This window comes from Musa acuminata, chromosome BXJ3-7 (assembly GCF_036884655.1).
Source record: "Musa acuminata AAA Group cultivar baxijiao chromosome BXJ3-7, Cavendish_Baxijiao_AAA, whole genome shotgun sequence".
Taxonomy (NCBI): domain Eukaryota; kingdom Viridiplantae; phylum Streptophyta; class Magnoliopsida; order Zingiberales; family Musaceae; genus Musa; species Musa acuminata.
In genome coordinates this window covers 6,341,117-6,366,690 of record NC_088355.1, presented here as the reverse complement: position 1 = coordinate 6,366,690, position 25,574 = coordinate 6,341,117, and the positions used below count along the sequence as shown (strand labels likewise).

The following is a 25,574-nucleotide window of genomic DNA, read 5'->3' as shown; positions in this document are numbered from 1 at the left end:
TATGACAGGAGGTGGATTGATCAATTCACAAAGAACACCTCCTTCAGAAATAGCACCTCAGTTTCCTTTTGACACACGACCATAATTACGTCCCACAAATTTACTCATAGAAGACAGACATCATAATAAATGCTGGTTATCAAAGCCAATCACCAACTTACAAGGGAAATGGCCAGGGCAGGAGAGGCTCAAATTTTCTTAGGTACCAACCATCAGCTACATGGCAGATAAGAAATCTGGATCCTAACCCATGGAAGATATAAGAAAATAAAAATACTGATACTTTGAGAAATGTTTTATATAAACTAAGCGGCACACAGAGAGGCAAAAACCCACCCTTCTGATTATATCAAATAACTTCTCGATGCTGATGTGGTAAAAGAACCTTATCTTTCAAGCATCTTTCCGCCAATTATCTGAAAAGGATGCAACACCATTGTATAAGTTATACAGACATATTGCTTGTGGGTATGGGACAACAAAAAAAGCATGATTCATAACTCATCAAAAGAAAAATGATAACTTTGGTTCAATGAAGTTTTTATTAGTATTCATTAGGGTACAAATTAGTTGTGCCCTCGTAATGGTACAAGACCATGACTGGGCTATCAGATGCTTTTATAGCAATGAACCCATCATGGAGAAAATGGGTGATCTTATCGGCTATTTTAGCTACTCACATCAAATTTATGTGGAGAAGATGTAACATAAGGATATATAGAAATGACAGACCATCTGTTGGTTTTTTTTTCTTTAAACAGAAAAGAAAATGTATTAAGCATCAAAAAGAAAAATGTTTTTAGATGGCCGACAGGCGTTGTTATTGTTTCAGAAAAAAAAGTATGTTTAGTTACGATAGATTACTGGAAAAAGAGACGTCTACAAGTCTATTATACCCCAGATTGTGAAGAAATTACTCCAAAAAATACAGATAAATTGGCCCATATGTCCTGGATTTGTCATACCTGTCCATTAGCATAAGACGGTCCATCTCTTGCACCAGCATCCTCACCCATATCAACTTCAAACATCGCCGCATCGGCAAGAGACTGCAGCAGGTTCAGTGTGGTCATAGTACATCAAGACTTCTAGCACAGAGGTACATTTAGTAATTCTAAAAATCTGATGTATAAATGCCAACAACTTACACATAAATGCATTGGGCATAATGTAATCTAGCTATGCATGAAGAATACTTGCTCGATGCAAGTATTTGCATGTGAAACTTAATACATGCAAAATTGTATATGATCCAAAATTATATGTAAGATCTATTCTATCCAAAAAAAGAACTCCTTGTTTACACAGAAGAGATTCCTCTTGTCCAATTTATGCATGCACAACATTATTTGAACAGTCCATTGATTTTTCATGTTTTAGTTAAACTTTGTTCTCTTCAACTCTGCCTTAGCCATTCTGCAGTCACCAGTTCATCAATCCAGTACCCCATCAAAGCAGCACCCCACCAATATCCACATCTACCACCATCTCTACCATATCAACACTACCACCACGACCATTATGTAACTGTCTTCTTTAGCACTACCATATGTTGCAAACACTCTTCAACCAACTCCACCATTGTCATGACCAACTTCCCCAATATTGTAATCTTGCAATAAGGCATCGGGCATGCACCATAACTGCAACCAATGCTCCTCCCAACACCATTGTCATAACCCCTCACTAACACAGCCACCAACATTTCTCTGCTTCTTAATTTACAACCGTATTCCTCCAAGACAAACAACAGGAAGACGATGAAGAAAAGAAAAAGAGAATAAGGATTTAGGCGTTTGGTGGAAAAGGTTCTCGATGGTCAACCTAGGGCCATGGAAGCCCAACTGAGTCCACCACTGATGATTGTTGTGGATATTGATGAAACATTGATGATGGTGGAGTGGGAGAGAATTTTGGAGAAGAGATTGGATCTATGGACTCCTAATAGTAAGGAGATAAGAGAAGGGAAGGAAGTGAAGGCGAAAGACAATTTTGAAGGATGACGAGATACAGAATGGAGCAGGAGGAGAGGGCACTGAGAACCATTACGGTTAAGGCTTTGATTGAGGGAAAATGATTGATAGTTTGCGGCATATAACACCTAGACTGATCAACAGGAAATTGAAGAATGCTGCATTATGATTTTTTGAATTAGCTGCCTGGATCAAGGTTAACTAGTCCTGATTACAATTCTCAACCTTATCAGCGGATCACTGGTCAAAGTCAACCTCAAGAAGAGTGAGACATGAGGTTGGACGTATCATGTCAAGGCATGACTGTGGTTGCTGACACACTGCCTAGATTCAAGGCGAGAAATATCGGGGAAGACAAACAACAAAAGTTAGGGAGGTCTCTGCAAGATAGCCAGCTGACTAAGCCTTGGATAGAAGTTTCTCCTCATGGATCTACACTCAAATAAAAAATGCTTCCTCGGTGCCAGAAAAAAGTGGCTAACTCCAAGAGTTAAGGCTCTGTGGGGTAGGCAAGTGGGGTTCATTAAGATAAGAATGCTTAAATTCAGAGAATTTAATGACAACTCCATCAATAATAAGCATTATATGTGAGTTATGTTCCTCACATGTGATCCCTTCTGTACCCTTCCACGAGTAAAAAATAATGTGAATAACAATGCCATTATTAATGAAAAGAAAAACTTAGAAAAGAAGAGAGATGCATGGTTAACTGACCTGGAGTTCCTGCTCAGAGCTTTTGAGCCTTTCAGCAAAGTCCTGGGCTCGAATAAAACAAGCACGCAGCTGCAAAGAGGGAAAAGAGACAATTATCTCTTTTTTATTTTTTTCGAAAACAGAGTTGTAACCAGAGAAAAAGAACGACGTGCAAGCCAGGTAATCTAATTCACCTGCATCAGCATTGAGTGCCGCTGAGAAGTAAGCTTCTTGGCAGCCACCAGTGCATCCTCTAGTTTCTGTATTTGTGAAGTGCAGTATCAACCAGTGAAGAAATTAGTTATGCAAATAAATAAAAGTTTGAATTGATAATGTAAATAGCAAAGACCATAAACAATCAAATTATATCATAGAGAGGATGAAATGTCAGGCTGAGAATAACACTAGTGGTCAAAGTCGAAGTTACCTGAGATTTCTTTTGTAGATCTGAAACAAGCTGTTGTTTCTCTTCAACCTTCTCCCCGACTATAGTAAGCTGATTCAACAGAACAGGATAAAATACATTTTTTTCATGGAGAAAGGTTAGGAAATGTAATTGAGCATCCTTTTGATGAGAATTGCATGGTATTCAACAGCTCAATTCTACTGGAAAGAGCATGACTGCAACTAATTACATCTTGCTAGATAAAACAACTTATTTCCTAGAAGGCATGAGTGCAAATTAATGATGCAAAAAGGCACCTCAAAAGAGAAGAAAAGGCATGTTAAACATGAATGACCAACATCCAATGTGGTGTTTGGGAAACAAAGATCATAGACCTTAGAAGATAGAGCAACTATATGACAATAAAGAAAGATCAAATAGGGTAAGCCAAAACCTGAGCTGCTAAAGTTGCACAAATAACAGATGCAACTTGCAGAGTTTTTTATGATCCTTAGAAGAATATAGCGGTGAACCAAAAAAGGTATAGGAACATAATAAGACCAACTAGGCAACCACAGTTATAAAAAGTATAGAGTTATGGAGTATAGACCATCCTGTGACCAGGAAACAGGTTCAAGAGATGGGCTTTTTCAAAGGCAAATTAGTAGAGCAGATAAATTTACATACTTAAAAAGTATCTTATGTTTCACTTGCAAGAAAACCATGTTGCACTATGAACATGACTTAAAATGACACCCACATGAACATAATACGACGAACACAACATGAAAACAATTCAGTTATACTTCGTTTCAGAAATTAAGCAGTTCAACATATATGTTAAGATGATGCATTTATTAAGTCTCAAGTAAACCAGACTATGAAACACCTCCTTTTGAAGCTCCTCGCGTCTCTGAATGGATAGCTCCAACTGCTCTTTCACCTAGTCAAACATAATAAAGTGGATGAGAAAGAATGAAACAGCATGATAAGCAATTTGCTGCTTGTTTCACCTGGCCGCGATAATCATCGCTAGAATTTGATGATAAGTCTCTGCTTTGGCGATCACTGAAACCAGCACCGCTGAGGTTAAGCAAAATAAAATTAACACTTCTTCCAGAGTTTACAAGTTTTCTCAAGATAATGCTAACAACACAGTGAAGCTGCATTATAATTTTAAATGAACTAAATTCCTAAGAGACAATGTATTGGAAAGAGGCAAGATGAAGCTAACTACTCAAACTGTATCCAGCATCAATGTTCAAATTGGAGGTGATATAGGGTCAGGCAAGGTCAAAGTACCTCTGAAACTGGACCTGTACCTGACAAGAAAATGGGTAGATATTCGACTCTAACCTGACTATTTGATGTTTGGACACATGCATGTTCAGATCGAGAAAAAATATCTTATTTTGGGCCTGGTCCAAAACCAAAATAGTCCAATCAATAAGACTGAATTAGTAAACCATAATTCAAAAATCACATTTAGAAGGACGAAGCAGCAGCTTTGAACAAGTTCACATGAAGATTTATTTTGGAAAAAAAAAAAAGGATAGAAAAGCACCAAAAGGAAAATTAATTGTTCTAAGCAAGAAAGAAAAAGAGAACATTATGGAAACCATTAATAAGAACACAGACAAATTAGATATAAGGTAGAAACCCGAAGCTAGCATCACTTAAAAATAATAAGTTTCAACTATCACAGAATCCTACTAGAAAAAGGTAAAGACTATCCAAGTAAAACTAATTTAATTTATTTTGTAGAGTAGATTTGGTATGGGTAAAAAGCTAAACCCAGATCAGGCCCTAAACCTTCAATGGGACTCGGCTTGAAATGATGTTATTCCTATGTAACCTAGGGTCTGAATGGACAGGTTTAAGTAGCAACACTAGTCTTACTGTATATGTATCTTGCAATGCTTCATCGTCCAAACTAAATTTCAGTATAGATTCTTGCTTCACATGCGCTAGACGTGCAGTATCTAAGTTTAAGGATCTTTTTTTTTTTTTGTAATATATTCAATTTAAATAATACTCATTATAAAGCTTATAAACTTGAAAGCAATTGCCACCCTTAATCAACATTCATATTTATTTTTTCATTCATTACTTAAAGAAAGAAAAACAAATTTAAACTTTCTTAATTAATTCAATTCAGATGTGTAAACTAGAAAGTCATGCCAACAAAATCAGATGACTACTATATTAGCCTGTTGAGAATTATATGCTCGATTGACAATATTTAGTTCAAGTACTGAAATTATAGAACTAAAAGTTGATCGCTGTTACATGTGAGAAATATAGTCACACTGCATCTGGACTTTCACCAAAGATTCCCTTTGTTAATATGCATACTGTCTCATAGCAGGTAAAATGACATGTAAACCAAATAACTATTGATGTCAAAAGGTCCCAGAGATTACCCATGTCGCTGTCTTGGCTGTTGCTCCTTATCTAGTTCTTTGTCTATGTCATGATCTTTATTTTTGTCCAGATCTCTATCACCGTTCCAGTCCATATCACGGTCCGCTTCCCGATCTCGATTACGCTCCCATGCACGTTCATGATCATCATCTTCTCGATCTCGATCTCGATCCAAAGAATGTGCTCTTGCTCGATCAAAGTCACGTCCACGCTCAAAATCTGTTTCTCTTTCTCTTTGCCTATCACGATCTCGAAACCGCTCATTGCTCCGATCTAGATAGTGGTCTCTGTCCTGTATATGATCCCTTTCTCTTTCCCTGCCCCTCTCCCAATCATCATCTCTATCAGCATTTCGATGAAAATTTTCACGTTGAAAATTTGGCCTCCCACCTCTTGTATGAACTTCATTAACTCTTACGGCTCTTCCTCCAATTTTCTGGTTAAAGAATTTGTAACATCATAGGCAATCAATAATACAAAACAATGTATGTTTTCATGTCAACATAAGACTCACATAAAGGTACAAAATAAAAGTAATTAAATGTGCATGGAAAGAGAAGCAAGAATCATACCCTGCCATTCATGTCCATAATAGCATCAACAGCTGATCTAGGGTTTCTAAATGTGACAAACCCATAGCATTTCCCTCCAACTTGTCGATCATTTATTATCTGCAGAGATGAAGGGTTGGACAAGATGAAGAATTTTAGCTACATGGAAGAGTTTTTTGCTGCTTAGCTTTTGTCCTAAATGATTTCATGGAAAAAAGTATTAGCAATGCCAAAATTACATATAAAAGTCTGATGTATGACCATTGCTCTCACTAATATTGATTCACAAGAGGAAGGTAATGGGGAATATAACAAGTTGACTTGACCAGCTAAACACAAACCTTTCTTCAACTGACACAATGTTTCTTAGGCTTCACATGTGTTCAGTTTCTAGAGTGTAAACATAACCCCAAGATAAGACAAAAAGATGAGGCAACAGAAACTAAAGCAAACTGGCTGCCCAAGATGCCATAAGACTGGTTTTTTTTGCAGTGACAACCAAAACCACCTTTCAGGTAGGTGTTATTAAGTAGAAAAAGTCAGAATGAGGAATGCAGAGCCAACACAGATTAGTGTAGAAAACCAAAACAGTTACATCATGAATAAAATAATTTCAAAGAGCTGGATGCTTTAATATTTATGAGGACAGGCATATAGGGGTTCATATAGGAAGAACAAATTAAGGGGCAAAAGTTGAAAAACAAAAAGGAGAGAATTTCCACAATGTAAGAGGTCGAAATCATCTTCCAAAAAGTAAAAACCAACATTCATGTGTAACTAGGAGTTGAAGATATAGCCAAGTTCTTCATGTTGCAAATCCCACATTACGTAGCAGCAATAAAATAGGAATCCATTCATCAGCAAAATGCTATATCCTTGTTAAGCTTCACACCTTTTTATCCCAATGATGTCCACATAAAAATATGCACAAAAAAAAGTGGATTAATTTCACATACATTAGGTCATTCCATAGCCTCATACAATGAAAGACATCACTTCTAAAGAACAAAATTCACTAGTCAACTAGTAGCATAAAAATCAAACAACAGTTAATGACAATCAACATACTACTGTAAAACAAACACCTTTCTTTCACTTTAATATCAATTTCAGCTGCAACATAGCTCTTATTATTAAAAAAATCTTTTCTGTTGAGGAAACTATATCCACTTGAGGTAACTCTTGAATGTTAACAGTTAAAGTTTATCACAATCAACTTGACATTGAGGATTAATTCATCCATGAAGATTCTGGAACTCAAAGCTGCAACTGCCATCCTTATAATGGCTATAACCTCCAGTAGATGCTCTGCCACTTGCAATATATATGTTTTTCATACAAAATACTTTTGTGTTTGGTAAACAAACTATCTACTTGAAGCAATTTAGACTTTTGATAGGCAACACTCATCACGATCACAATGACACACTGGGATTTCTCATTTCATCCGTTTAAGAACCTAGGACTCAGATTCACTGCCACCAAAATTCATCCTCTCCAGATGCTCATTTCAGGGTGACATTCTACTGTTTGCAAAATATAATTATTTTTCATTCAGAAAAAGAAAAAGATTCTTCTTGAAGCAACTACGAATTCTGATAGGTAAAGAAAAATTACGACCAGAATAGCATTCCGGACTTTCTCAGTTCATGCAGCAAAGAACCTAGAGAATCAAATCCGTTGCCACCAATCTCATCCTCCCTAGAATCATGGCTCCAGGTGCTGATCCCATTGAGAATCTAGGGGTTTGGAGAAAATTGACATCAAGCCATCGCAAGTACATCCAAACCCTAAAACAACGATGTGCCGTTCGACGCCCAACAGAATCAACCAAAGACGAGAGAAATGAAGATAGAAGGTACGGCGAAGATAAGGTAGGAGACGGACCTTGACGTCGACGATGGCGCCGTAGAGATCGAACGCACGGCGGAGGTCCTCCTGGGTGCAGTCGTAAGGGAGACCCCCTACGTAGATGGATTTATCATCATCCAACGTCATCGCCACCACTCGCCGAAGCCGTCAACTGCTGCTCCTTCTTCCGCTCTCCTCTCTTCTTGAGCTGGGAAGTAAAACGGCCACAGGTAATCCGATCGCCCCTTCAACGAGCGTGTAAGAGACGCCGATACTTTTGGAGTGAACCGGAGAAGTTGCGGGCCGACGTGGTTAGGGCTGTCGACATATCGTCCTTTGGGTTTTATGGGCCCGAAGCTTCCTTGTTATTCTCGGATGTCATCAGGGCCGTCCATTTAATCAGCGGAGAGGATCGTATTTTAGTAAGCCGTTACTTCAGTGACGTACACCTGGAACTCATAGGACCCACTTTTCAACCCAGACAATATAGTGAGCCCGGCGATGCAATGACTACGATGGGGCCCAGTCAATTGCGGTCGTCCGGTCGGGTTCAAAGTTTTTGAAACGGCAAGGGAGGGCCGCTGTTGATTCTGCCAATTAATGACGTGGCAGGACAAAATTAAAGGAGCCAACGGCTCCTTGCAGGGAGTCGACCGTTTTGTCACACAACATCCATCGCATCTCCTCACCATCACACTGACGCTCCTCCCCATTTCTACCTAATCCCCCCCCTTCTCTCTCGTTCTTCTCGTTTGACTCTGCATTGGAAGTCTGCTCGCAGAGTTCCGTGGAGAGGGATGGCGACAACGGCAACAATAGCAAGCAAGATGGGGTTCACGGAGGAAGAGATGGCCGTCGATGAAGGCCTTGGCTACCCGAAGGCTTACGCGAAGCTTTGCAGGAGCCCCAGCGTGCTCAGCGCCTACGCCCAGGGACCCCCTTTTGCGTTCCTTCCTTACACCTTGCAGCCCCAGGAGGTAAATCCCTTCTCGCCTCCCCTCCCCCTTTGGTGTGTGTTTGTGCACGCATTTCGTCGTCACCGGTGCATTCCGTAGTCTAAACGGGTTCTACGGGCATCATCTTAACAGGCTCTGAGAGCGAGGGACTGGAGTCAGATGTTCCCGGTCACTGATCCAGAGGCGATTCCTTCTGTTAATCCTAGAGGCTTCGTCAATCTCCTTTGGAAGCAGCTTGACCACCTTGGGTAAGCTCACTGGGGAGTTCTTAAGGTCTGGAACACCGTAAGCTAACTATATGATGTGTTCTAATTCGTTTGTTGTGATTTCAGGAATGCTGGATTTGATCCTGCATTGTTTCGAGTAGACACATACGGCAATGTTCTATACCTGCATGCGGATTCGGCTTCGCCACTTGCGTGGGATATCGATCACTGGTTTCCTTGTTCGAGTATAGCTCTAACCAACCGAGTTTTGGTTCCTTGTGCTCCTCCTTGGAATGAATCTTTGAGCAAATTGTTCTGTCAATATGTAGGAGGAGGAAGAACGGTTCCTAGCAATCTAAGGCTGCTGCAATGGCAAGTGTGGAAGAAGAAGCACAACAAGCTGGAGTTTCTCATCCCATGGTGGGATCTCCAATTGGGCATCTCTGTGAACCAGTTCCTCTCGATTTTTGCTTCTCGGAACTCGGATTTCAGGTTAGTAGGACTTTCTATGTATCCATTTGTTGATATAAAGATTGCAGCATCCAAAAATTTCAGATTTCGCATGGAAAGCGATCTCAATGAATGACACTTCCTGCCTCAGGAGTAGATCATTTTCTTATCTGTTCTGCGATGGAGGAAGCGAGGAGCTAAACGCACTGCAGGCTGTCGAATCCCATCATTTTCCGCAGCATTTCATTGAGATGGAGCGACAAGTTGGGCTTGGTCCTGCTGCCATTGTCTCATCAAGAAGAAGTTTTGATGCATCAGTGCTGAGACCCATTGATGCAAATAGACATCTGAGGCACAACTATCCTCTAATTGGTCAGTGCCCGTGCTTGCTGCTCCTATCTCTCCTCTTCTTGCACAAATCTGATTCAAAGCTTATGATCATTGCAGCTGCAAGGAAATTCACCAGAGAAGAAGAAGATGCTCATAGCATGGCAACACATAGCTCTAAACCCCTTGTCTCCAAGGAAAACACTAACCCTGATATGGATACTTGCGATAGCAACCCTTATTTGTCCATAGCAATGGCCAGGGACTCACTGAGGCAGAGAGAAGAGGCTAAGAAAAAACAAGCTGAGATAAGTCGCTTGGAAGATGAGCTGAACGAGTTGAAGCAGAAGAACGAAGAAGACCGGGTTGCTCTTCAGGAGCTGGAAACTCTTCTCGTCAAACGGAGACGAAGAGTCGAGAAATGTCGGAGGCTCGCGGAGGCACAGTCTTCATACAAGGCTTTACTGGAGAAGATGATTCGGGATGCCATGCACCAGTAAGATCCAGCTGACCCAAACTGCAGCTTCCATTGCTCAGTAGGAGATATCATCGTAAAATAATAGATACCTTCTTTGTGGTGTTGTGCAGGAGCGTTGTCTACAAGGAGCAGGTTAGGCTGAACCAGACTGCAACAAGTGCTCTAATGGCAAGATTGGAGGCGCAGAGAGCACTGTGTGATTCCTCAGAGAAAGAACTCCGTCGGAAATTTAAGCAAAGAGATGAGATTGAGAAACAGATAAGGCCTGTGTGGGAGCTAAGAAAAAGATCACGTATGGATGAGACCCTTTTGGAGGAAGGGCGCAACGAAAGCATTCGACTGTTATGCACAAGGAGGACAAGGACTACTCCTCTGACGAAGGAGCTGAGGAAGTTTCTAGAGGAAGAGCAGAAGGCTTCTGAAGCTGGTCTATCTCTTGGTGAAGATGGAGGAGAAGAGACAGAGGAAAGTGCAACGACTGGCAGTTCACAAAAGGAGAAGCCTGCTGTTCCTCAGAGCCAGAAGAACGAGGAAGCAGAAGAGCATAGAAGTGTGATCGATGAGAAGCTTAAGCAATTAGCAACAAGTGATGGACATTTGAGCCAGACTAGTGAATCAGAGCAGCAAAGTTTCTTGCATCGAGGCTCTCAAGAAGAAGCTGAAGAAGGATACAAGGCATCTGGAGCTGGGAATGATATCATGTTGCTCAATGACAAGCCCAGGGACGTAGCAGCAGAAGAGAAAGTAAAGCCTCCTATACTGAAGATAAAGATCCCAAAACCTCGAAGCCCTCGCAAAGAAGAAGAAGAAGAAGAAGATGGTGATGATGGGAACAACAATCAAATCGGGAAACGAAATGTAGATAAATGGCTCGAAATCCTTTTGGATGGCTTTGAGGAAGGCTCACCCCAAAAGAAGCCCGATGCTCCAGAAGATAACCTGGATGAATCTGTCTGCAAGATGAACTCCGCTCACCCGCATAAACAAATCAAATTCTTAAGGCTCAAACCATTAGAAGAAAAAGCAGGTACTGCTCAAAACCCAATCACTGAGCAAAAAACCAATTCAAGCAAGAGCAGACATGGTGAGGATAGTAGTAACGCCAGCAAAGAGGAGGTTACCGGAAGTAGGAAGAGCTTTGAGGTGAAGGATCCAAGGTCTGAGAGCAGCAGGGGTTTTCGGTCACTGCCATCATCACCTTCAATGATACTGGGAATGAGAAGGGGTGTGGACTGCATAGGGAGGAAGCCTCAGGTGATGGGTGATGATAACAATGGCAACGAGAGTGTTGTATCCACAAACAGCAGCAAGTTCATCAAGTCCTGCAGCAGAGCAATCAAGAGAGCCATGAACATATAAGATTGTGCCATCCAATCCATGTCTCAGAATTGTTTATTCGTTTTACTTTCCTATTTATAATTGTTTCGTTCAGTTTATTTCCTATCAAACCGCTATTGTTTGGTTGTGTTGGAACTTTATTGTGTGTTTTTGTTTAGCGAGTTAATAGTGGAGGGTGGATGGCTTTCTGATATGTATGACTGCTTGTTGTAACGGAATGAACGTGGATTAGTGCAATTTGACATTGTTCTGTATTGCTCAATTTTGATAGAAGATAGATGATATAAACAAACATAGAACGATAATTTCATATTTTTATATATTTTAATCTCTAATTAATTTATGATTTGAGAATTAATATTTAAGTGTATAATTTAATACATGATTTGAACATATAATTGAGAAAAATCCTAATAAATTAAATTATCTCTTTCACAATATATTCTTCGTCCTATCATATACGCTTCCTCTTCCGGTAATTGTTATTTCTTTTTCATGCCTATCTTATTGTTGCTTTATAGCTCTTTTTGTTTTTGGATTTTGACATTGCACCAAAGACAAAGATGCACAACTCCTCCCTACCAATCTACCGGCTACATCATATCTTCTCCACTTTGCCGATCTAATCAACCTCCTTTAGTGATCAATTAGCTTCTCGATGATCCTTTATTGCTATGCAATTCTGCTACCTATTACTTCACTTTTATCTACTCTAATGAAAACAATATAAGAGAAAAATATTATTATTATTTATATATATAATCTAAAAGTTATTATAGATGATTTGGTTTTAATAAATCATCTCCCAAGTGATGAAAAAATTATTGTTGCTCAATCCTACAATATCAATCACTATTTAAAAAACTATTTCACAATCCTAAATCTTTAAAAACTCAAAGTATTTGATTGTTTATGTTTTCTCTTACTATACTCATATGCTTGAAATAAGTTAACACTAAGATCCACACCTTACATCTTTATTGGGTACTCCCTTGAATATAACATCTTATTTTTATTGAGTTTATCATTTTTCTTCTAAAATTTTGCTCTTTCAGCAATGTGAGCTACTACAATAACAATCCATCGATTCATATGAATATACCTCAAACTCATTCAAGCACCTCTCACCACATCAACCAATAATTCTTCTCTAAACTTGTATTTCCTTATTACTCCAATTCATCAGCACCTCATCGTCTACAACTTCTTCATCTACCTCTCCATTAACTCACTCTATAATACTTGATGAAACAATGCTCTAAACATCACAAATAATGTCTTTATCTTTTTGTCAACCAAGTGGTATCGAAGTGCATCAGCTTTATGTTACTAACTTTCACCAATTCTCATACATTTGGCATAACCCAATAATACCACTAAGCTTAGACATCACATGATAACACGCTCCAAAAATGATATCTTCAAATTATATCAAATCCTTTATATTCATGCTAGTATAAGCTCTCCACCTGAGTCTACTGAACCCATAACCATCACCCAAGCCAAAAAAATATTTACACCGGCACAAAGCAATGTATAAGGAATACAATGTCTTACTCCATAATATCACATGGATCCTTGTACTATCTCATCCCATATAAAATATCATCGGGTGTAAATAAATCTTTCGATCTAAGCAAAACCTAGATGGATCTATAACTAGATACAAAACACGTCTAGTGGCCAAAGAGTTTTATCAACGATCATGTGTTAATTTCATAGAGATTTTTAGTTTAATTATTAAATCAATGATAATTCAACTTATCCTAAGTTTGACAATCACCCAAGATTGACATAATAGTTAACAATTCGACCTTTAATCTATCTTTGAGTTTAATAATTCGACTTATTCTAATAATTAATAATTATATATTAACAATACTTTCTTACAAGAGACCTTAATTGAAGATATCTTTATGCAATAACACCTTGTCTTCATCTATCATCAGTATATAAACCACATTTGTAAACTATAAAAAGTTATTTATGGACTTCGTCAAGCTCCAAGAGCCTAGTATACCGAACTTAACTTATTTTTTATATCAATCAGACTTTGTTAACTCTAAGTGATATTTTTTATTTTTATAATAATAAAAAAGATGTATTATATATCTATTAACCTACGTGGATGATATTATCATCATACATAATAAATTCATAAAGATGAAATACATTAAACAATTAACGGATCAATTGATGATGATTAAACAATTAACGGATCAATTGATGATGATTAAACAATTAACGGATCAATTGATGATGATTTTTAGAGTACAAGTAATATTCACGTCTTCTGATCTTTCTCTATCTAAAAAAATACTTTATGATTAAGAAAAATTTCTCAATACATATTACCTTAATGTATTGAGAAGACGTAATATCCATGTTCGCTTAATGTACGATGATTCCATGCAATCATCCTCCTATAAATTAATCACCGCCAACTCTCGTCAATCATCAGAAATCACTATAAAAAATCTTAGTTTTGTTCCACCTTCATTATATTATCAAAAATCACTATAAAAAATCTTAGTTTTGTTCCACCTTCGTTATCAGAAATACTACAAAAGGTCTCAGTTTTGAATCACTATAAAAAATCTCATTATTTGTTCCACCTTCATTATGTTTTCAAAAACCACCATAAAACATCTTAGTTTCGTTCCACCTTATTATCAGAAATACTATAAAAGGTCTTAATTTTTGTTCCACCTTAGTCTCTACAAACTTACCAAATATGAGCTCGATAATGGACCCCGATTGGTTCCAAATCCTCAGGGTTGATGTGGTTTGAACAGCCTGGATATCATCTGAGCACAACGTGACCTCCTTCCTTCACATAAACGCACATGAAACCAACAAAAATTCAAGAATCAAAACACAATGGCACAGCAATAGAAAGAAACATTGCATCTTGTCAAAAAAGAATACAATAAATTGAAATATTTCCTCTCCAATTCTTTTCCCCAACTACTACTCAAACAGCAGTACAACAACATATTTAGGTAGGACATTGTATTAAAACCGATAATCCTTCTTATTCCACTACGACGCAAGGCTGAATTACCAAATGCCTCGTAACATCACTAACATCGTTCTTTCTGAGACTACCTGAAACGATTATTGACGAATGGTGGACGTTTCAGACGAACCCTCAGATTCAGGAGATGATTCCTGCTTCAAAGGTGACCCATTCGATGAGTTCTCGCTCGCCGCAGATTCAGCAACAAACCCATCAGTGTCCATCGTCATGTCGATTGGAAGCTCTTTCTCCTTCTCTTTCAGTATTTTCTCCTTCTCAAGCTCCTGTTTAGCCAAAGGAGAGAATTGGGAATCCAAGGATCTTGCAGCACCCAACCATGCAAGAACAATCACCAGCAAGATTCCTCCCAGGTACGGAGTCGAGTTTGCTAGAGACCCAAATGACAAAATCATGAACTGCTGGATCAAGGCACCTCCTGATTTTCCCAAGGGGTTGCAGACAACATCAATAGCTGCCTTCCCTTTAACCTATAATTTATAAAAAACAATCAGTAAATTAATTATATTAGTACATGCAATTCGCAAAGAGAAATCAAAGTACAACAAGTTATACAATAAGAGCTCTTATTTAGACAGATGCTGGAAAGTCGAGACAACTTAAGAACAATTAAAACTAAAAAAGGCAAAGTCAAGTGAACTAACTTTAAAATGAGAGCATTTCGGGACTGTTTTTTTAACATTTACTACATCACTATATTAATCCCGATTATTTATCTTCTTGGAATATTAGCCTTATTTAATGGATTAGCTGCACACAAAAAAATTACCAAACAAGATTTATTTATCCTCTTGATTTCTTTCACTTCCTCGAAGAATTTACGCAACATACCTTTACGGCACCAACATGCTATAAAAACTTATTTTGACTGGATATTGAGCACAGGTTAACATCATTATTATACTAGAATAAATGGTTTGGGTAATCAAAACAACTATATGAAGTCCTTAATCTAAAACAGATATTAAAGTTAAACAGGAGATACCTGTTCTTGGGAATAATGGATGCTATTAAGAATATGAGATACCACTCTTTTGCCTCATAAGGAACATAAGGATTCATATGTGGAGCATTTAAGATTTAAGGAAATGAATACCAGACAGTAGATAAAAAAAAAATCAACAGTAGCAGTAGTAAATAAAATGGAATCTGGGTAGAGTATGAAAGTGATGTACACTTGTCATGCATGTTCTAGAGCACTAAATTGCATGAACAGGCAAGTGCACGGAGAGTGTCATCAGCTTGAATTTTATTCAAGCTGATGTATGCTCATATCATGTGAAGTTCCCTAGACTTCACATGATATAAGCAAACAATACTATATCTAAGATCTACCTAGTGGAGCCACCACATCCATGAGAAGTTTATTCACAAATTTAAACTAACATGTGATGCTTATTCTTTCATGTAGAAGTATCTTGTGAAATCATGAGCCTTGAACCAACTTGTACCTACAATCGTCATATCAGAATGCTCGCATTCATTTTGAGTCTATACAGCATAGCATATGCAGATGCTTATACAGAGAGATTGTAGGAGGCATAACACTGACCTTCATCTCTTCGTCCAAAGGAATGTATGCCATTTCTTTGCAAGGATCAAACAAGCTGTACTTTGCACTCTTGCTGAAAATATTCTGTAATGCCCCCACATAAACAGCAGCAAGCAGAGGAGTCATACCAAAGCTTCCCAATAAAGGAGCCAACGGTTCACCAAACAATATTAGTGAGAAAAACCCGACTCCTGTGAGAAGCAAAACCGTGGGTGTAATCATGGCTGCCACCCCCCAACCAAATTTCCGGAGTATCAATCTGCCTAGCAACATCATTGTGAATGTTGCAATACCCGTTGCAGTTGAGAAATCGCCCATGAAAGATGAATATTCGTTTGGACTGGGAAACTGCCAAATAAATATACACAAATGTGAGTTTGACGAAATTAAGTGGTCCTAGCATTGAACAGCAATATGCAACTAGCATGTAAAATAAGGTTACCTGTGCCTTGAGCTTTGATTTCCATGTTACTTCTACCAAGTTTATGCTAATACCATAAGCAACCACCAAGGTGGCTAGATCCCTCACATATCTAGAGGACAGCAAAACTTTCAGGCTCTCATTCATACCTAGTTTTGGCTTCTCCTACACAATGAATAGTTTTTTAATAGTTTGTGTAAATAAAAGTAGTGAAGGATTTGTAACATGTATCATTCATGGAGCATACCTTCTTTTTTTTGCGATCTGATCTCGGAAGGGATGGGTCATTTACAACAAATTTATTCACCCCCCCATAGATTGCACATATTACAAGGCCAAGGAGCACAACAATGCTCATCATTGCTTTCAGTGAAACTGCCCAACCATCAACCCCTGGTCCCAAAGTCTTACGGAGGTTAGAGAAGTATTTTACAGTGCGTCCTGAGAAGATGAGGGCAATATTAGCTCCGAGTCCAAACAATGGGTAGAATTCTTTGGCTTCCTCGACAGTAGTAATCTGCAAAAGGAAACCATAACTTCTTGAGATGAATTCATCATTTGCCTCATAAAATGAGTTCAGACATGCAACACACATTAATTCGGCATATGTCAACTAAACACATAGATTAACTGAACCAAAATGCCATCGTTAGGAAATTAGGATACAGATGAACTAGGTCCAGCTATAATCTGTAGAAAGAAACATAAAGAGCAATCCTGCTACTTACAAATTCATGTCATTTTCAGTAGCTCTTTCCTATGCAAGCAAGCAATGAAGGCCATTTTGTTATCAGTTATACCACACAGTTAACAAAGCATCACTATACTCCCTCCATTTTAGTTCAATGCAACAAAAGCTTCGGTATTACAAAGGTGCTCTCCTCTTGTACACACATAACATCACAGCTCTAACAAACTTGAAAGACTTCTAGACCTATGGCATTTATTGTTGCTTACGAACTTATCTTCGGTTTCTGGGATGCCCTGATCTTAATTTCAGCACCATAATTTCTAGTGGAAATGAAGACCATTTACTTGGGAAGTCTTTGTCAAAAAGGCACTCAATTGACATGTATCTTACAGGAGGCAGTCAGAGTCGATATATATCAGTCAATATGGTCGAAGTAACAACAAATACAAAAGAACAAGACCTATAATCAGTAGCATGTCTCAACCCTATCTAAGACTTGATTCAGACTGCTCTAATTCATTCCTGTCCATACAAAACTTGAGCTGAGAAACTCAACAGCAAAAAACGAAGAAGCACACCGAATTTGAATATCAAACAACAAAAGTTGCTTTCTTACCCAGAAAATGCACAGATTATTAACCAACACAGCTGTGAGAATAATTTACTCATCTTAATCAAAACAAACACTTATGAATAACTGGAACTCAAAACAAGTTGTTGAGTAGCAGCATCTTTGGCATGCATGATAAAAAAGGTACCATTAGAAACAAAAGCAAAAGAATAAAATACAAAATCGACAACCAAACAATTACAGCAGAACCTAACAGCCCTGAGAACTTTTTCAAAATCAAGTAGAAGAAACACGCATGTACCACAATGTACACAAAAGGAACTGTCAACACACAATTCTTGCATGCCACGGTAACTGAAAAAAGAAAAAGATATCAAGAAAAATATATTGAAAGACTGAATATAGTGAAGACATGACAATATTTGATGATAAATAAATTTCAGTTCAATTTCATTAACAATTAATTGCTGATCGAGCAGATTAATCAGCCTCTCCTGACAACAGAAGTGTGATGAGATCATAAGACTGGAAAATAGCATTCTCCATGGAGGAAATAAAAATGTAAGAAAAGGCAGTAAAAAACCATTCACAATCACAAAGCATATGTCACCTGATTGGCAAACCCCCAGAACAGGACCGAAATCACCACACTTCCCCACAGCTCCGCCATGACATAGAAGAGGCAGAAGCTCCAAATCCTCAAAATCGCGACAGGACCAAGGAAACTCGGGCCGAGCGCCGCCAAGAGCCTATCGGCGAGCGCGGTGGGATGGATGGCGTCGCGCAGCGGATACAACACGAACGCAAAGGCCCCGAAAAAGGCTATGAAAGGCAGAATCACGGTGTAGAAAAGAGCCTCCTTCGAAAGCACGTTCGAAAGCTTGGTGTACAACAGCATGAACCCTACCGCCATCGGCAGGTTCACCCACGTCTTCAAGAACGGGATAATCTCGGCGCTGCTCCCCTTGGCGGTCACCACCAGCACATCCTTGGTGTCCCTGAGAATGGTATAATTGAAGAGAATACAGAAGAACATAATCCCCAGCGGAACTATCTTCTTCAGCGTCGCTATCTCGACGCCCAAGAACTTGGGCTTCTTCTCCCCCTCCGCCTCGACAAGGCCAGCTCCGTCGGCCGGAATCGCGGCGCCGGCTCTAAAAACCGGAGCTTTCCTCGGTTTCCCCCAAAGCCCGGGGTAAAGGAGCAACCCCTTGGGGTCCGGGGGGGCTGCCGGCGTGGGAATCCACGGGGTTCTCGCCCCGGAGCCGAAGGCATGGAGGACGGAGGCGGGGGCCTGGGAGCGGACGGCCGGCGAGGGGAATCGGGAGGCGGCGGAGGGGAAACGACTGCGAAGGGTGTGGAGCGGGTGGAAGGGGCGAGGTTGAGGCTTGGGGGGGAGGGAGACGAGGCCCTTTGTGGAGATGACTCCCTCCATATCTCCCGGGCAAGGATTTTGCAAGGGACGAAGCAGGTGCAGCCGAGGGGAGACGATATGGAAAGGGTTTGGGGAAAAGGGAAAGGAGGCGATCTATATAGAGGGCCGGGGAGATGGAGACTGAGACTTCCCGGTGATCGACACACGAAACCAGGAAAGCGTTTAGGAGTTGTACGCTTTTCCTCTCATTTTGGAGGCGCAAAACGTTTCCTTGCGAGGGGATGCATCTGCAGGACCCAATAATATCGCCACCTATATTTCCAATAGTCACATTCAATCGATCCGTTTAGTTTATGAGATTTGGAACTGCAACGTGTCAAGCATGTGAGTTAAATTTTGAAATGAATTTGGATATCTAAATAATTACATAAATATATTATTTTTAGATGATAATAAGTTAGAATTTTAAGATTAAATATGTATAAAATGTATGCGAAAAAGGGACATGGCTGTTTAAGTGAAGTGAAACTGTCAAATTAATGGTTTTGGTATGGATGGATGGATGGATGTATGTATATGCTCGTCTCTACTTCTTTTTCTAAGACTCGGTTCATCTAAAACTTTCTAATCTTACGCGTTACGTAGCTGGTCTGTCGTGGGACCCGGGCAGATGAAGTCACGTGATACATCTTTTTGGTGGGTCCCGGCGGTGCGTGTATCACGACGACTCGCACACTTTGGTATCGCATTTGCACGAGCATGGATCACACCTTTTGCGCATCACGATTGATGATGTGGCCGATGCACCGGCGGCGGATGTGCAGTTCCGAGAGCATACACTGTTGCATGTGTATAATGATTAGATTCCTTTTTGCGTCCCGTGACGAGATGCACATCTGACACGACGAAGAATAGTCTATGATTGTAATAATATGTATGCAACCAAACAAAAATGCTGATTTTTGCAACACTGGCTGTGCAAGATAAATAATAATAATAATAGGTACCGTCACGTCTCAGATTCATAAAAATAAATTATTATTTTATTTATTTATATAATTTTTTTTATCTTTCAATTTAAATTTATATCTTTATAATATTAAATATTTTTAACTAAAAATATTATATCTTTTTAATAGAATGATAAATGACAGCATATTACTCTAAAATAAATATAAAATAATAACACATTAACAATCATTGAACATCATAAAAATAATCTTTAATGTTCATAAAACATATATAAATGACAACAAAGAATCATATTTCAATTCATTATTAAATAATAATAATTCTTATATAATAAATAAAATAATATATCAATTACATGTAAATATATCTAGATAATATATATATAATAATAATCATATAATAAAGATATATATCATACGTGACATTGTACTATTCCAATAACAAATACAGAGATATACCCTACAGGATGAATTCTTTTTAGCAACGTATGGATAAAATATACACACTCTCAACAATTGATATATTGATATCTCTTGTCAATTCAATTAGAAGCATTTTCTCCTGACAACAAATATAGAAATTGTATAAGCATCATGTTTGAGGACCTGTTAATCTTTGAACGAATCATCTTACCTATCTTTTATAATATATATATATATATATATATATATATATATATATATATATATATATATATATATATATATATATATATATATATATATGTTACATGAGCTAAGATTTTGACGAGAATGTCAAACCTTTGAGTATAGATTTTGACGAAAATGTCAAACGTTTGAATATGAGAGACTATAATACTCTTGATGAAAATAAGTGAGACTAAGATTGATGAGTATCTTTCCATCAATTTCATGTCAATTTTTGTTGGTGGTTTGAGTTCAACAAAATTGATAAGTTACTAAGTCCATCAAATCTGAATAGTGACAAATATCGTAACCCCCTCCGGATATACTACTATGAGAGATTATTCACTTTCAATAAAACAAATGGTTACTTGTTAATAGAAGATGATAAAACGCAACAGTACAAAAATCGAAATGAAAATTATATCTTTAAAATTTTTATTATTAAAAGAATAATTTTCTAATCACTTCGTATTGTTGCAAAACAAAGGCATTGGTGATTATTTTCACCATTGATCAAAGTAACTATCAACTTCTTAGGAAGCAAATATATTTATTTTTCCACATAGAACTAAATTAAAGTACCATTTTTTATTTCACAAATAAATCAAATTTATTTGTGCTATTTACAGCCGATGGGGCGATGAATTTGTCAGCCTCATTGATAGAAATTTGAAGCTCTTATGTCTCATTTTCTTTTCATATTACTTATAAAATGGAGGGATTCTGACAAACCGGCATTTCTTTGGCTTGCAGAGGGAAGTTTGCATTATAAACGGCATCATATTATATCTTTTTGGTTATTATTGCTCATATACTATTATATAATAATATTTTTTAGATTTGTAATTAGTTTGATTGACATTAAGAGTTCATTTGGGTCATTCATTGTGTTTTCAAGTATATTTTATGATTTTTTTATTCTGATAACAAAAATACTATAATAAATTATTATTTTTATTTTATTTAAGTGATGTTATTTTTAAATTATTATAAATATTTATTTGAATAAGATATTAAATTATATATAGTGTATTTTGATTTTATTTAACTCGTTTATAATATTTAAAATAAACTTAATAATATTTTTATTATGAGGGTCAAAATACTATAACATGTCAAAAAATACTATAACAGATAAAAAAAATATAATTATTTTTTTAAGTGATAATTTAGGTATTTATCGAATTAAGGTATTATCTTAAAAAATAGAAAATAAGAATTTTCATGATGCTAAAATAAAAATAAAAATGCTGAATGGATCATGATGCGGTAAGCATCGAGAATGTTCTTCTGCCCTTTTGGCTCACCGCATGGCGACCGGCCCCACCCATGACCTAACCACGATGTTTGGTGGTGCGGTGTGGTCCCCACCCAACAACCCCGTTCGGCCGACGGAAATGGCCGACCGCTCGCCATTCGGGCACCGCATCGGTCGCAGGTACCACCCACCCTTCACCGTTGATTCTGCTTTCCCCGCATCAGATGTCGCGGAATCCCCAGCAATTGGATCTTGCTTTCTCCGTGCTCAGAGTTACTACCCACTGCGCGACCCACTCGTTATCTCCCTCGCGAACGTGATCTGCTGAGACAACGGTGAGGTATGCATCACTTCACCCGTGGGCTCCACTGGAACCTTTGCGGGCGGAAGTTTTGGGGAATGAACTCAAGATTTCTCTTCCGAGAAGGACCCTCACCTAAACCCCAGGCTGGTTCCTGTACTGACCCAGACAAAACGTATCGTAGTGAGACCAATCTGGACACGACGCGTCACCGACGAAAGAAATTAACATGTCATCTAAGGGTAGATAAGTAATTGCGTCAGCCTATGATTACCTTGTGGCTTCCTGTGATTGGTCAAATTTTGGTGCATGTGTTTGTCTATGGGGCCGGGATTTGGTGAAGCCCCTTTGTCTGTGAAGAAGGCAAACGGCCCAGATCTTATATGTGAGAGAGAGAGAGCAAGCAATTGCTTGCCATCCACGAGCTTCTGAATCCAATCTACCCGGCATCGCCGCCCGCCTGCGCCGCCGATGGGCTCCGACGCCCCGCCTCCGTCACTCCCCCCGCCGACGAAGTACTTCTGGGGCGACGAGCCCGGAGAGGACGAGTACTACGCGTCGCAGGGCGTCCGCAACCGGCAATCCTACTTCCAGAGCCCCCACGGCCGTCTCTTTACCCAATCCTTCCACCCCATCGACCCCGCCACCGGGGCCGACCGCCCCGTCAAGGCTCTCGTCTTCATGAGCCACGGCTACGGCTCGGACACTGGCTGGCTCTTCCAGAAGATCGCCATCGCCTACGCCAACTGGGGCTACGCCGTTTACTGCGCCGACCTCCTTGGCCACGGCCGATCCGACGGCATCCGCTGCTACCTCGGCGACATGGAGGCCGTCGCGGGCGCATCCTTGTCCTTCTTCGTCTCGGTGCGCCGGGAGTCGCCCGGCCTGCCGGCCTTCCTCTTCGGCGAGTCCATGGGCGGCGCCGCCACCCTCCTGATGTACCTCCGCTCCGACCCGGGCACCTGGACGGGACTCATCTTCTCCGCCCCGCTCTTCGTCATCCCGGACGACATGAAACCGTCCCGCCTCCACCTCTTCCTCTACGGCCTCCTCTTCGGGCTGGCCGACACCTGGGCGGCCATGCCGGACAACAAGATGGTGGGCAAGGCCATCAAGGACCCGGACCGACTCCGGGTCATCGCCTCCAACCCGCGGCGCTACACGGGGCGCCCCCGGGTGGGCACCATGAGGGAGCTCGCCCGCCTCTGCGACTACTTCAAGACCCAATTCCGCGGGGTCACGGCGCCCTTCCTGACGGTGCACGGCACCGAAGACGGGGTCACCTCGCCGGAGGGGTCGAAGACGTTCTACGAGATGGCATCGAGCGCGGACAAGAAGCTGATCATGTACGAGGGGATGTACCACTCGCTGATCCAGGGGGAGCCGGAGGAGAACAGCAGCCGGGTCCTGGCGGACATGAGGGCATGGATCGACGAGCGCGTCGAGCGGTACGCAGGCGCGGCGATGAATTGAGACGAAGGACTCCGGTGACCGCCGCCGACAGGTGAACGCCAATAACGATAAGAGTACACAAATTATTGTATCTGTGGTTGGGTTCGGTCTATTTGTTTTACGAATAGTTATTCTTCACTTGATATTAAGTTGATAATTGATGTGGTTAGTGCTTGCGGAATCGTTTGACCAAAACACTAAATCCACTCCAATGTGGTTGTCTTAGTCAAATCAGCCTCCATGAAAATTCAACGGTGGATTCAATTCCATTATTTGGATTGTGAAATGTCATTTCTTAGATCCCACAGCTCTCTCATTTTCTCTATATATTTCCAAGCTTTTAACTCCTCTCTCTCTCTCTCTCTCTCTTTTCTTTAAGGATTATATTCTAATGAGTTAAATCGGTTGGTAAAATCTGGATTAAGATTTGTGGGGGTTGGAGGAAATGTTGCTTGAAAGAAAGGAATCTTTGGCACATGGTGCTTAGCTGGTTGTCATCCATCATAAGATACCTATATAATTTATATTTTTGAATTTACCACTGTCCAAATTGATATATATATATAAACTTGACTTATTTATCAAAAGAAGATCTATCATTAAGAGGTGGGAGGTAAAAATTCTTAAGTATTTTAAATTTAGAATTATTTTTGAAAGGCTCTTATTCATAATGAAAGGTCAAGAAATATTATCTAAATTGATATATTATTTTTTTTTTATTGACTAGACTCCGCATGTCGAAGTTTCGATGGTCGAACATATCGATTATATCAAGATTTATGTAAATTTTGATTAATAATATTTTAATTTGATTTGAGTAATTTGATGGTAATAAGATATTTTCATTCTACTTATCCTTGATTTACTAGCTAATAATTATAAGGTATTCGAATATGTCTCATGATCGATTAGTGCACTTATTTTTCTATCCACACCGACGACAAAGTAACATTCTTACACGATTTAAACGTGTAAAGTTAATTTCTATAAAAATCTTAGAGATATACTTTTGTGGTGGCGCATAGTAGTCCAAAAGTAAACTTGGAGCTCACTTGGGTTTGGTGGCGAATCCTTATCATTATTTGGTCTCCAACAAATAAATCAATTATCCAAATGAATCCAACAAGCTTCGAGTGGTCTCCCATGATCGGGGCACTGATTTCTTGACCAGTGATAGGAGTTGAGCACGTATATATGAAGTGCCAACGTGAAGGATAAAAAAAAACCAATGTTTATTCTTCATTGAAGATTAGTTTTTCCATATTTAAAGCTCAAATAATTTAATTAGTTTATAATATTTGGCTTGAATTATTTTTTATTATAAAGAGCCATACGAGAAATCTTTAAAAAATTGATAGAACTAACAACATTCCACCGGTATTACGGAATATTTTTCTCAATTAACTTGTTATAAAATACTATCTTAGGTACGATAATTAACTTGTTTATTATTATCCTTGATGATTATTGACTTAACTTTAAAGAGATTATGTTAGAAAAATTTATTCGATTTTGATCTTGGTACAAATCCATCGTAGAGTATGTACTCGAGTCTACTTTAATTCTCGAATGAGTATCCGAGCTTATCTCTTAATCATATTAGACTTATTGAGTCATAATTAAATTTAACTATTTTAAATATTATAATATTCACTATATTAGAAT

The 25,574-nt window shown here is 39.0% G+C and overlaps 4 protein-coding genes across 6 annotated transcripts; 2 read left to right on the top strand and 2 right to left on the bottom strand.

The window, feature by feature from the left end:
* Positions 1–85: 85 nt before the first annotated feature.
* Positions 86–8,193, bottom strand: LOC135582604 (uncharacterized). Of its 3 annotated transcripts, none has more exons than XR_010498053.1 (11): positions 7,914–8,192; positions 6,048–6,146; positions 5,475–5,911; positions 4,065–4,134; positions 3,941–3,994; positions 3,094–3,162; positions 2,861–2,926; positions 2,688–2,756; positions 966–1,049; positions 337–416; positions 86–243 (listed from the first exon to the last, which is right to left on the bottom strand). XR_010498053.1 is itself a non-coding variant. In XM_065159171.1 (11 exons), the coding sequence occupies exons 1-10, from the start codon at positions 8,022–8,024 to the stop codon at positions 387–389; spliced, it is 1,089 nt and encodes a 362-aa protein (XP_065015243.1). In that variant the 5' UTR covers positions 8,025–8,192; the 3' UTR covers positions 86–244; positions 358–386. The 3 variants fall into 3 exon arrangements, 2 of the variants coding, with proteins under 2 accessions (XP_065015243.1, XP_065015242.1); XM_065159171.1 differs by having other exon boundaries at positions 86–244; positions 358–416; XM_065159170.1 differs by having other exon boundaries at positions 86–416; positions 7,914–8,193.
* Positions 8,194–8,204: 11 nt separating this feature from the next.
* Positions 8,205–11,860, top strand: LOC135642760 (uncharacterized). The gene is made up of 7 exons (XM_065159167.1): positions 8,205–8,854; positions 8,966–9,081; positions 9,166–9,284; positions 9,369–9,531; positions 9,641–9,861; positions 9,937–10,312; positions 10,405–11,860. The coding sequence occupies exons 1-7, from the start codon at positions 8,675–8,677 to the stop codon at positions 11,651–11,653; spliced, it is 2,424 nt and encodes an 807-aa protein (XP_065015239.1). The 5' UTR covers positions 8,205–8,674; the 3' UTR covers positions 11,654–11,860.
* A 2,653-nt stretch (positions 11,861–14,513) lies between these two features.
* On the bottom strand, positions 14,514–19,580 carry LOC135642761 (plastidic ATP/ADP-transporter-like). Its single transcript, XM_065159168.1, has 5 exons — positions 18,515–19,580; positions 16,890–17,159; positions 16,664–16,807; positions 16,222–16,569; positions 14,514–15,139 (listed from the first exon to the last, which is right to left on the bottom strand). The coding sequence occupies exons 1-5, from the start codon at positions 19,337–19,339 to the stop codon at positions 14,750–14,752; spliced, it is 1,977 nt and encodes a 658-aa protein (XP_065015240.1). The 5' UTR covers positions 19,340–19,580; the 3' UTR covers positions 14,514–14,749.
* A 3,272-nt stretch (positions 19,581–22,852) lies between these two features.
* LOC135643663 (caffeoylshikimate esterase-like) lies at positions 22,853–24,214 on the top strand. Its single transcript, XM_065160919.1, has one exon. The coding sequence runs from the start codon at positions 22,929–22,931 to the stop codon at positions 23,928–23,930; it is 1,002 nt and encodes a 333-aa protein (XP_065016991.1). The 5' UTR covers positions 22,853–22,928; the 3' UTR covers positions 23,931–24,214.
* Positions 24,215–25,574: the final 1,360 nt, after the last annotated feature.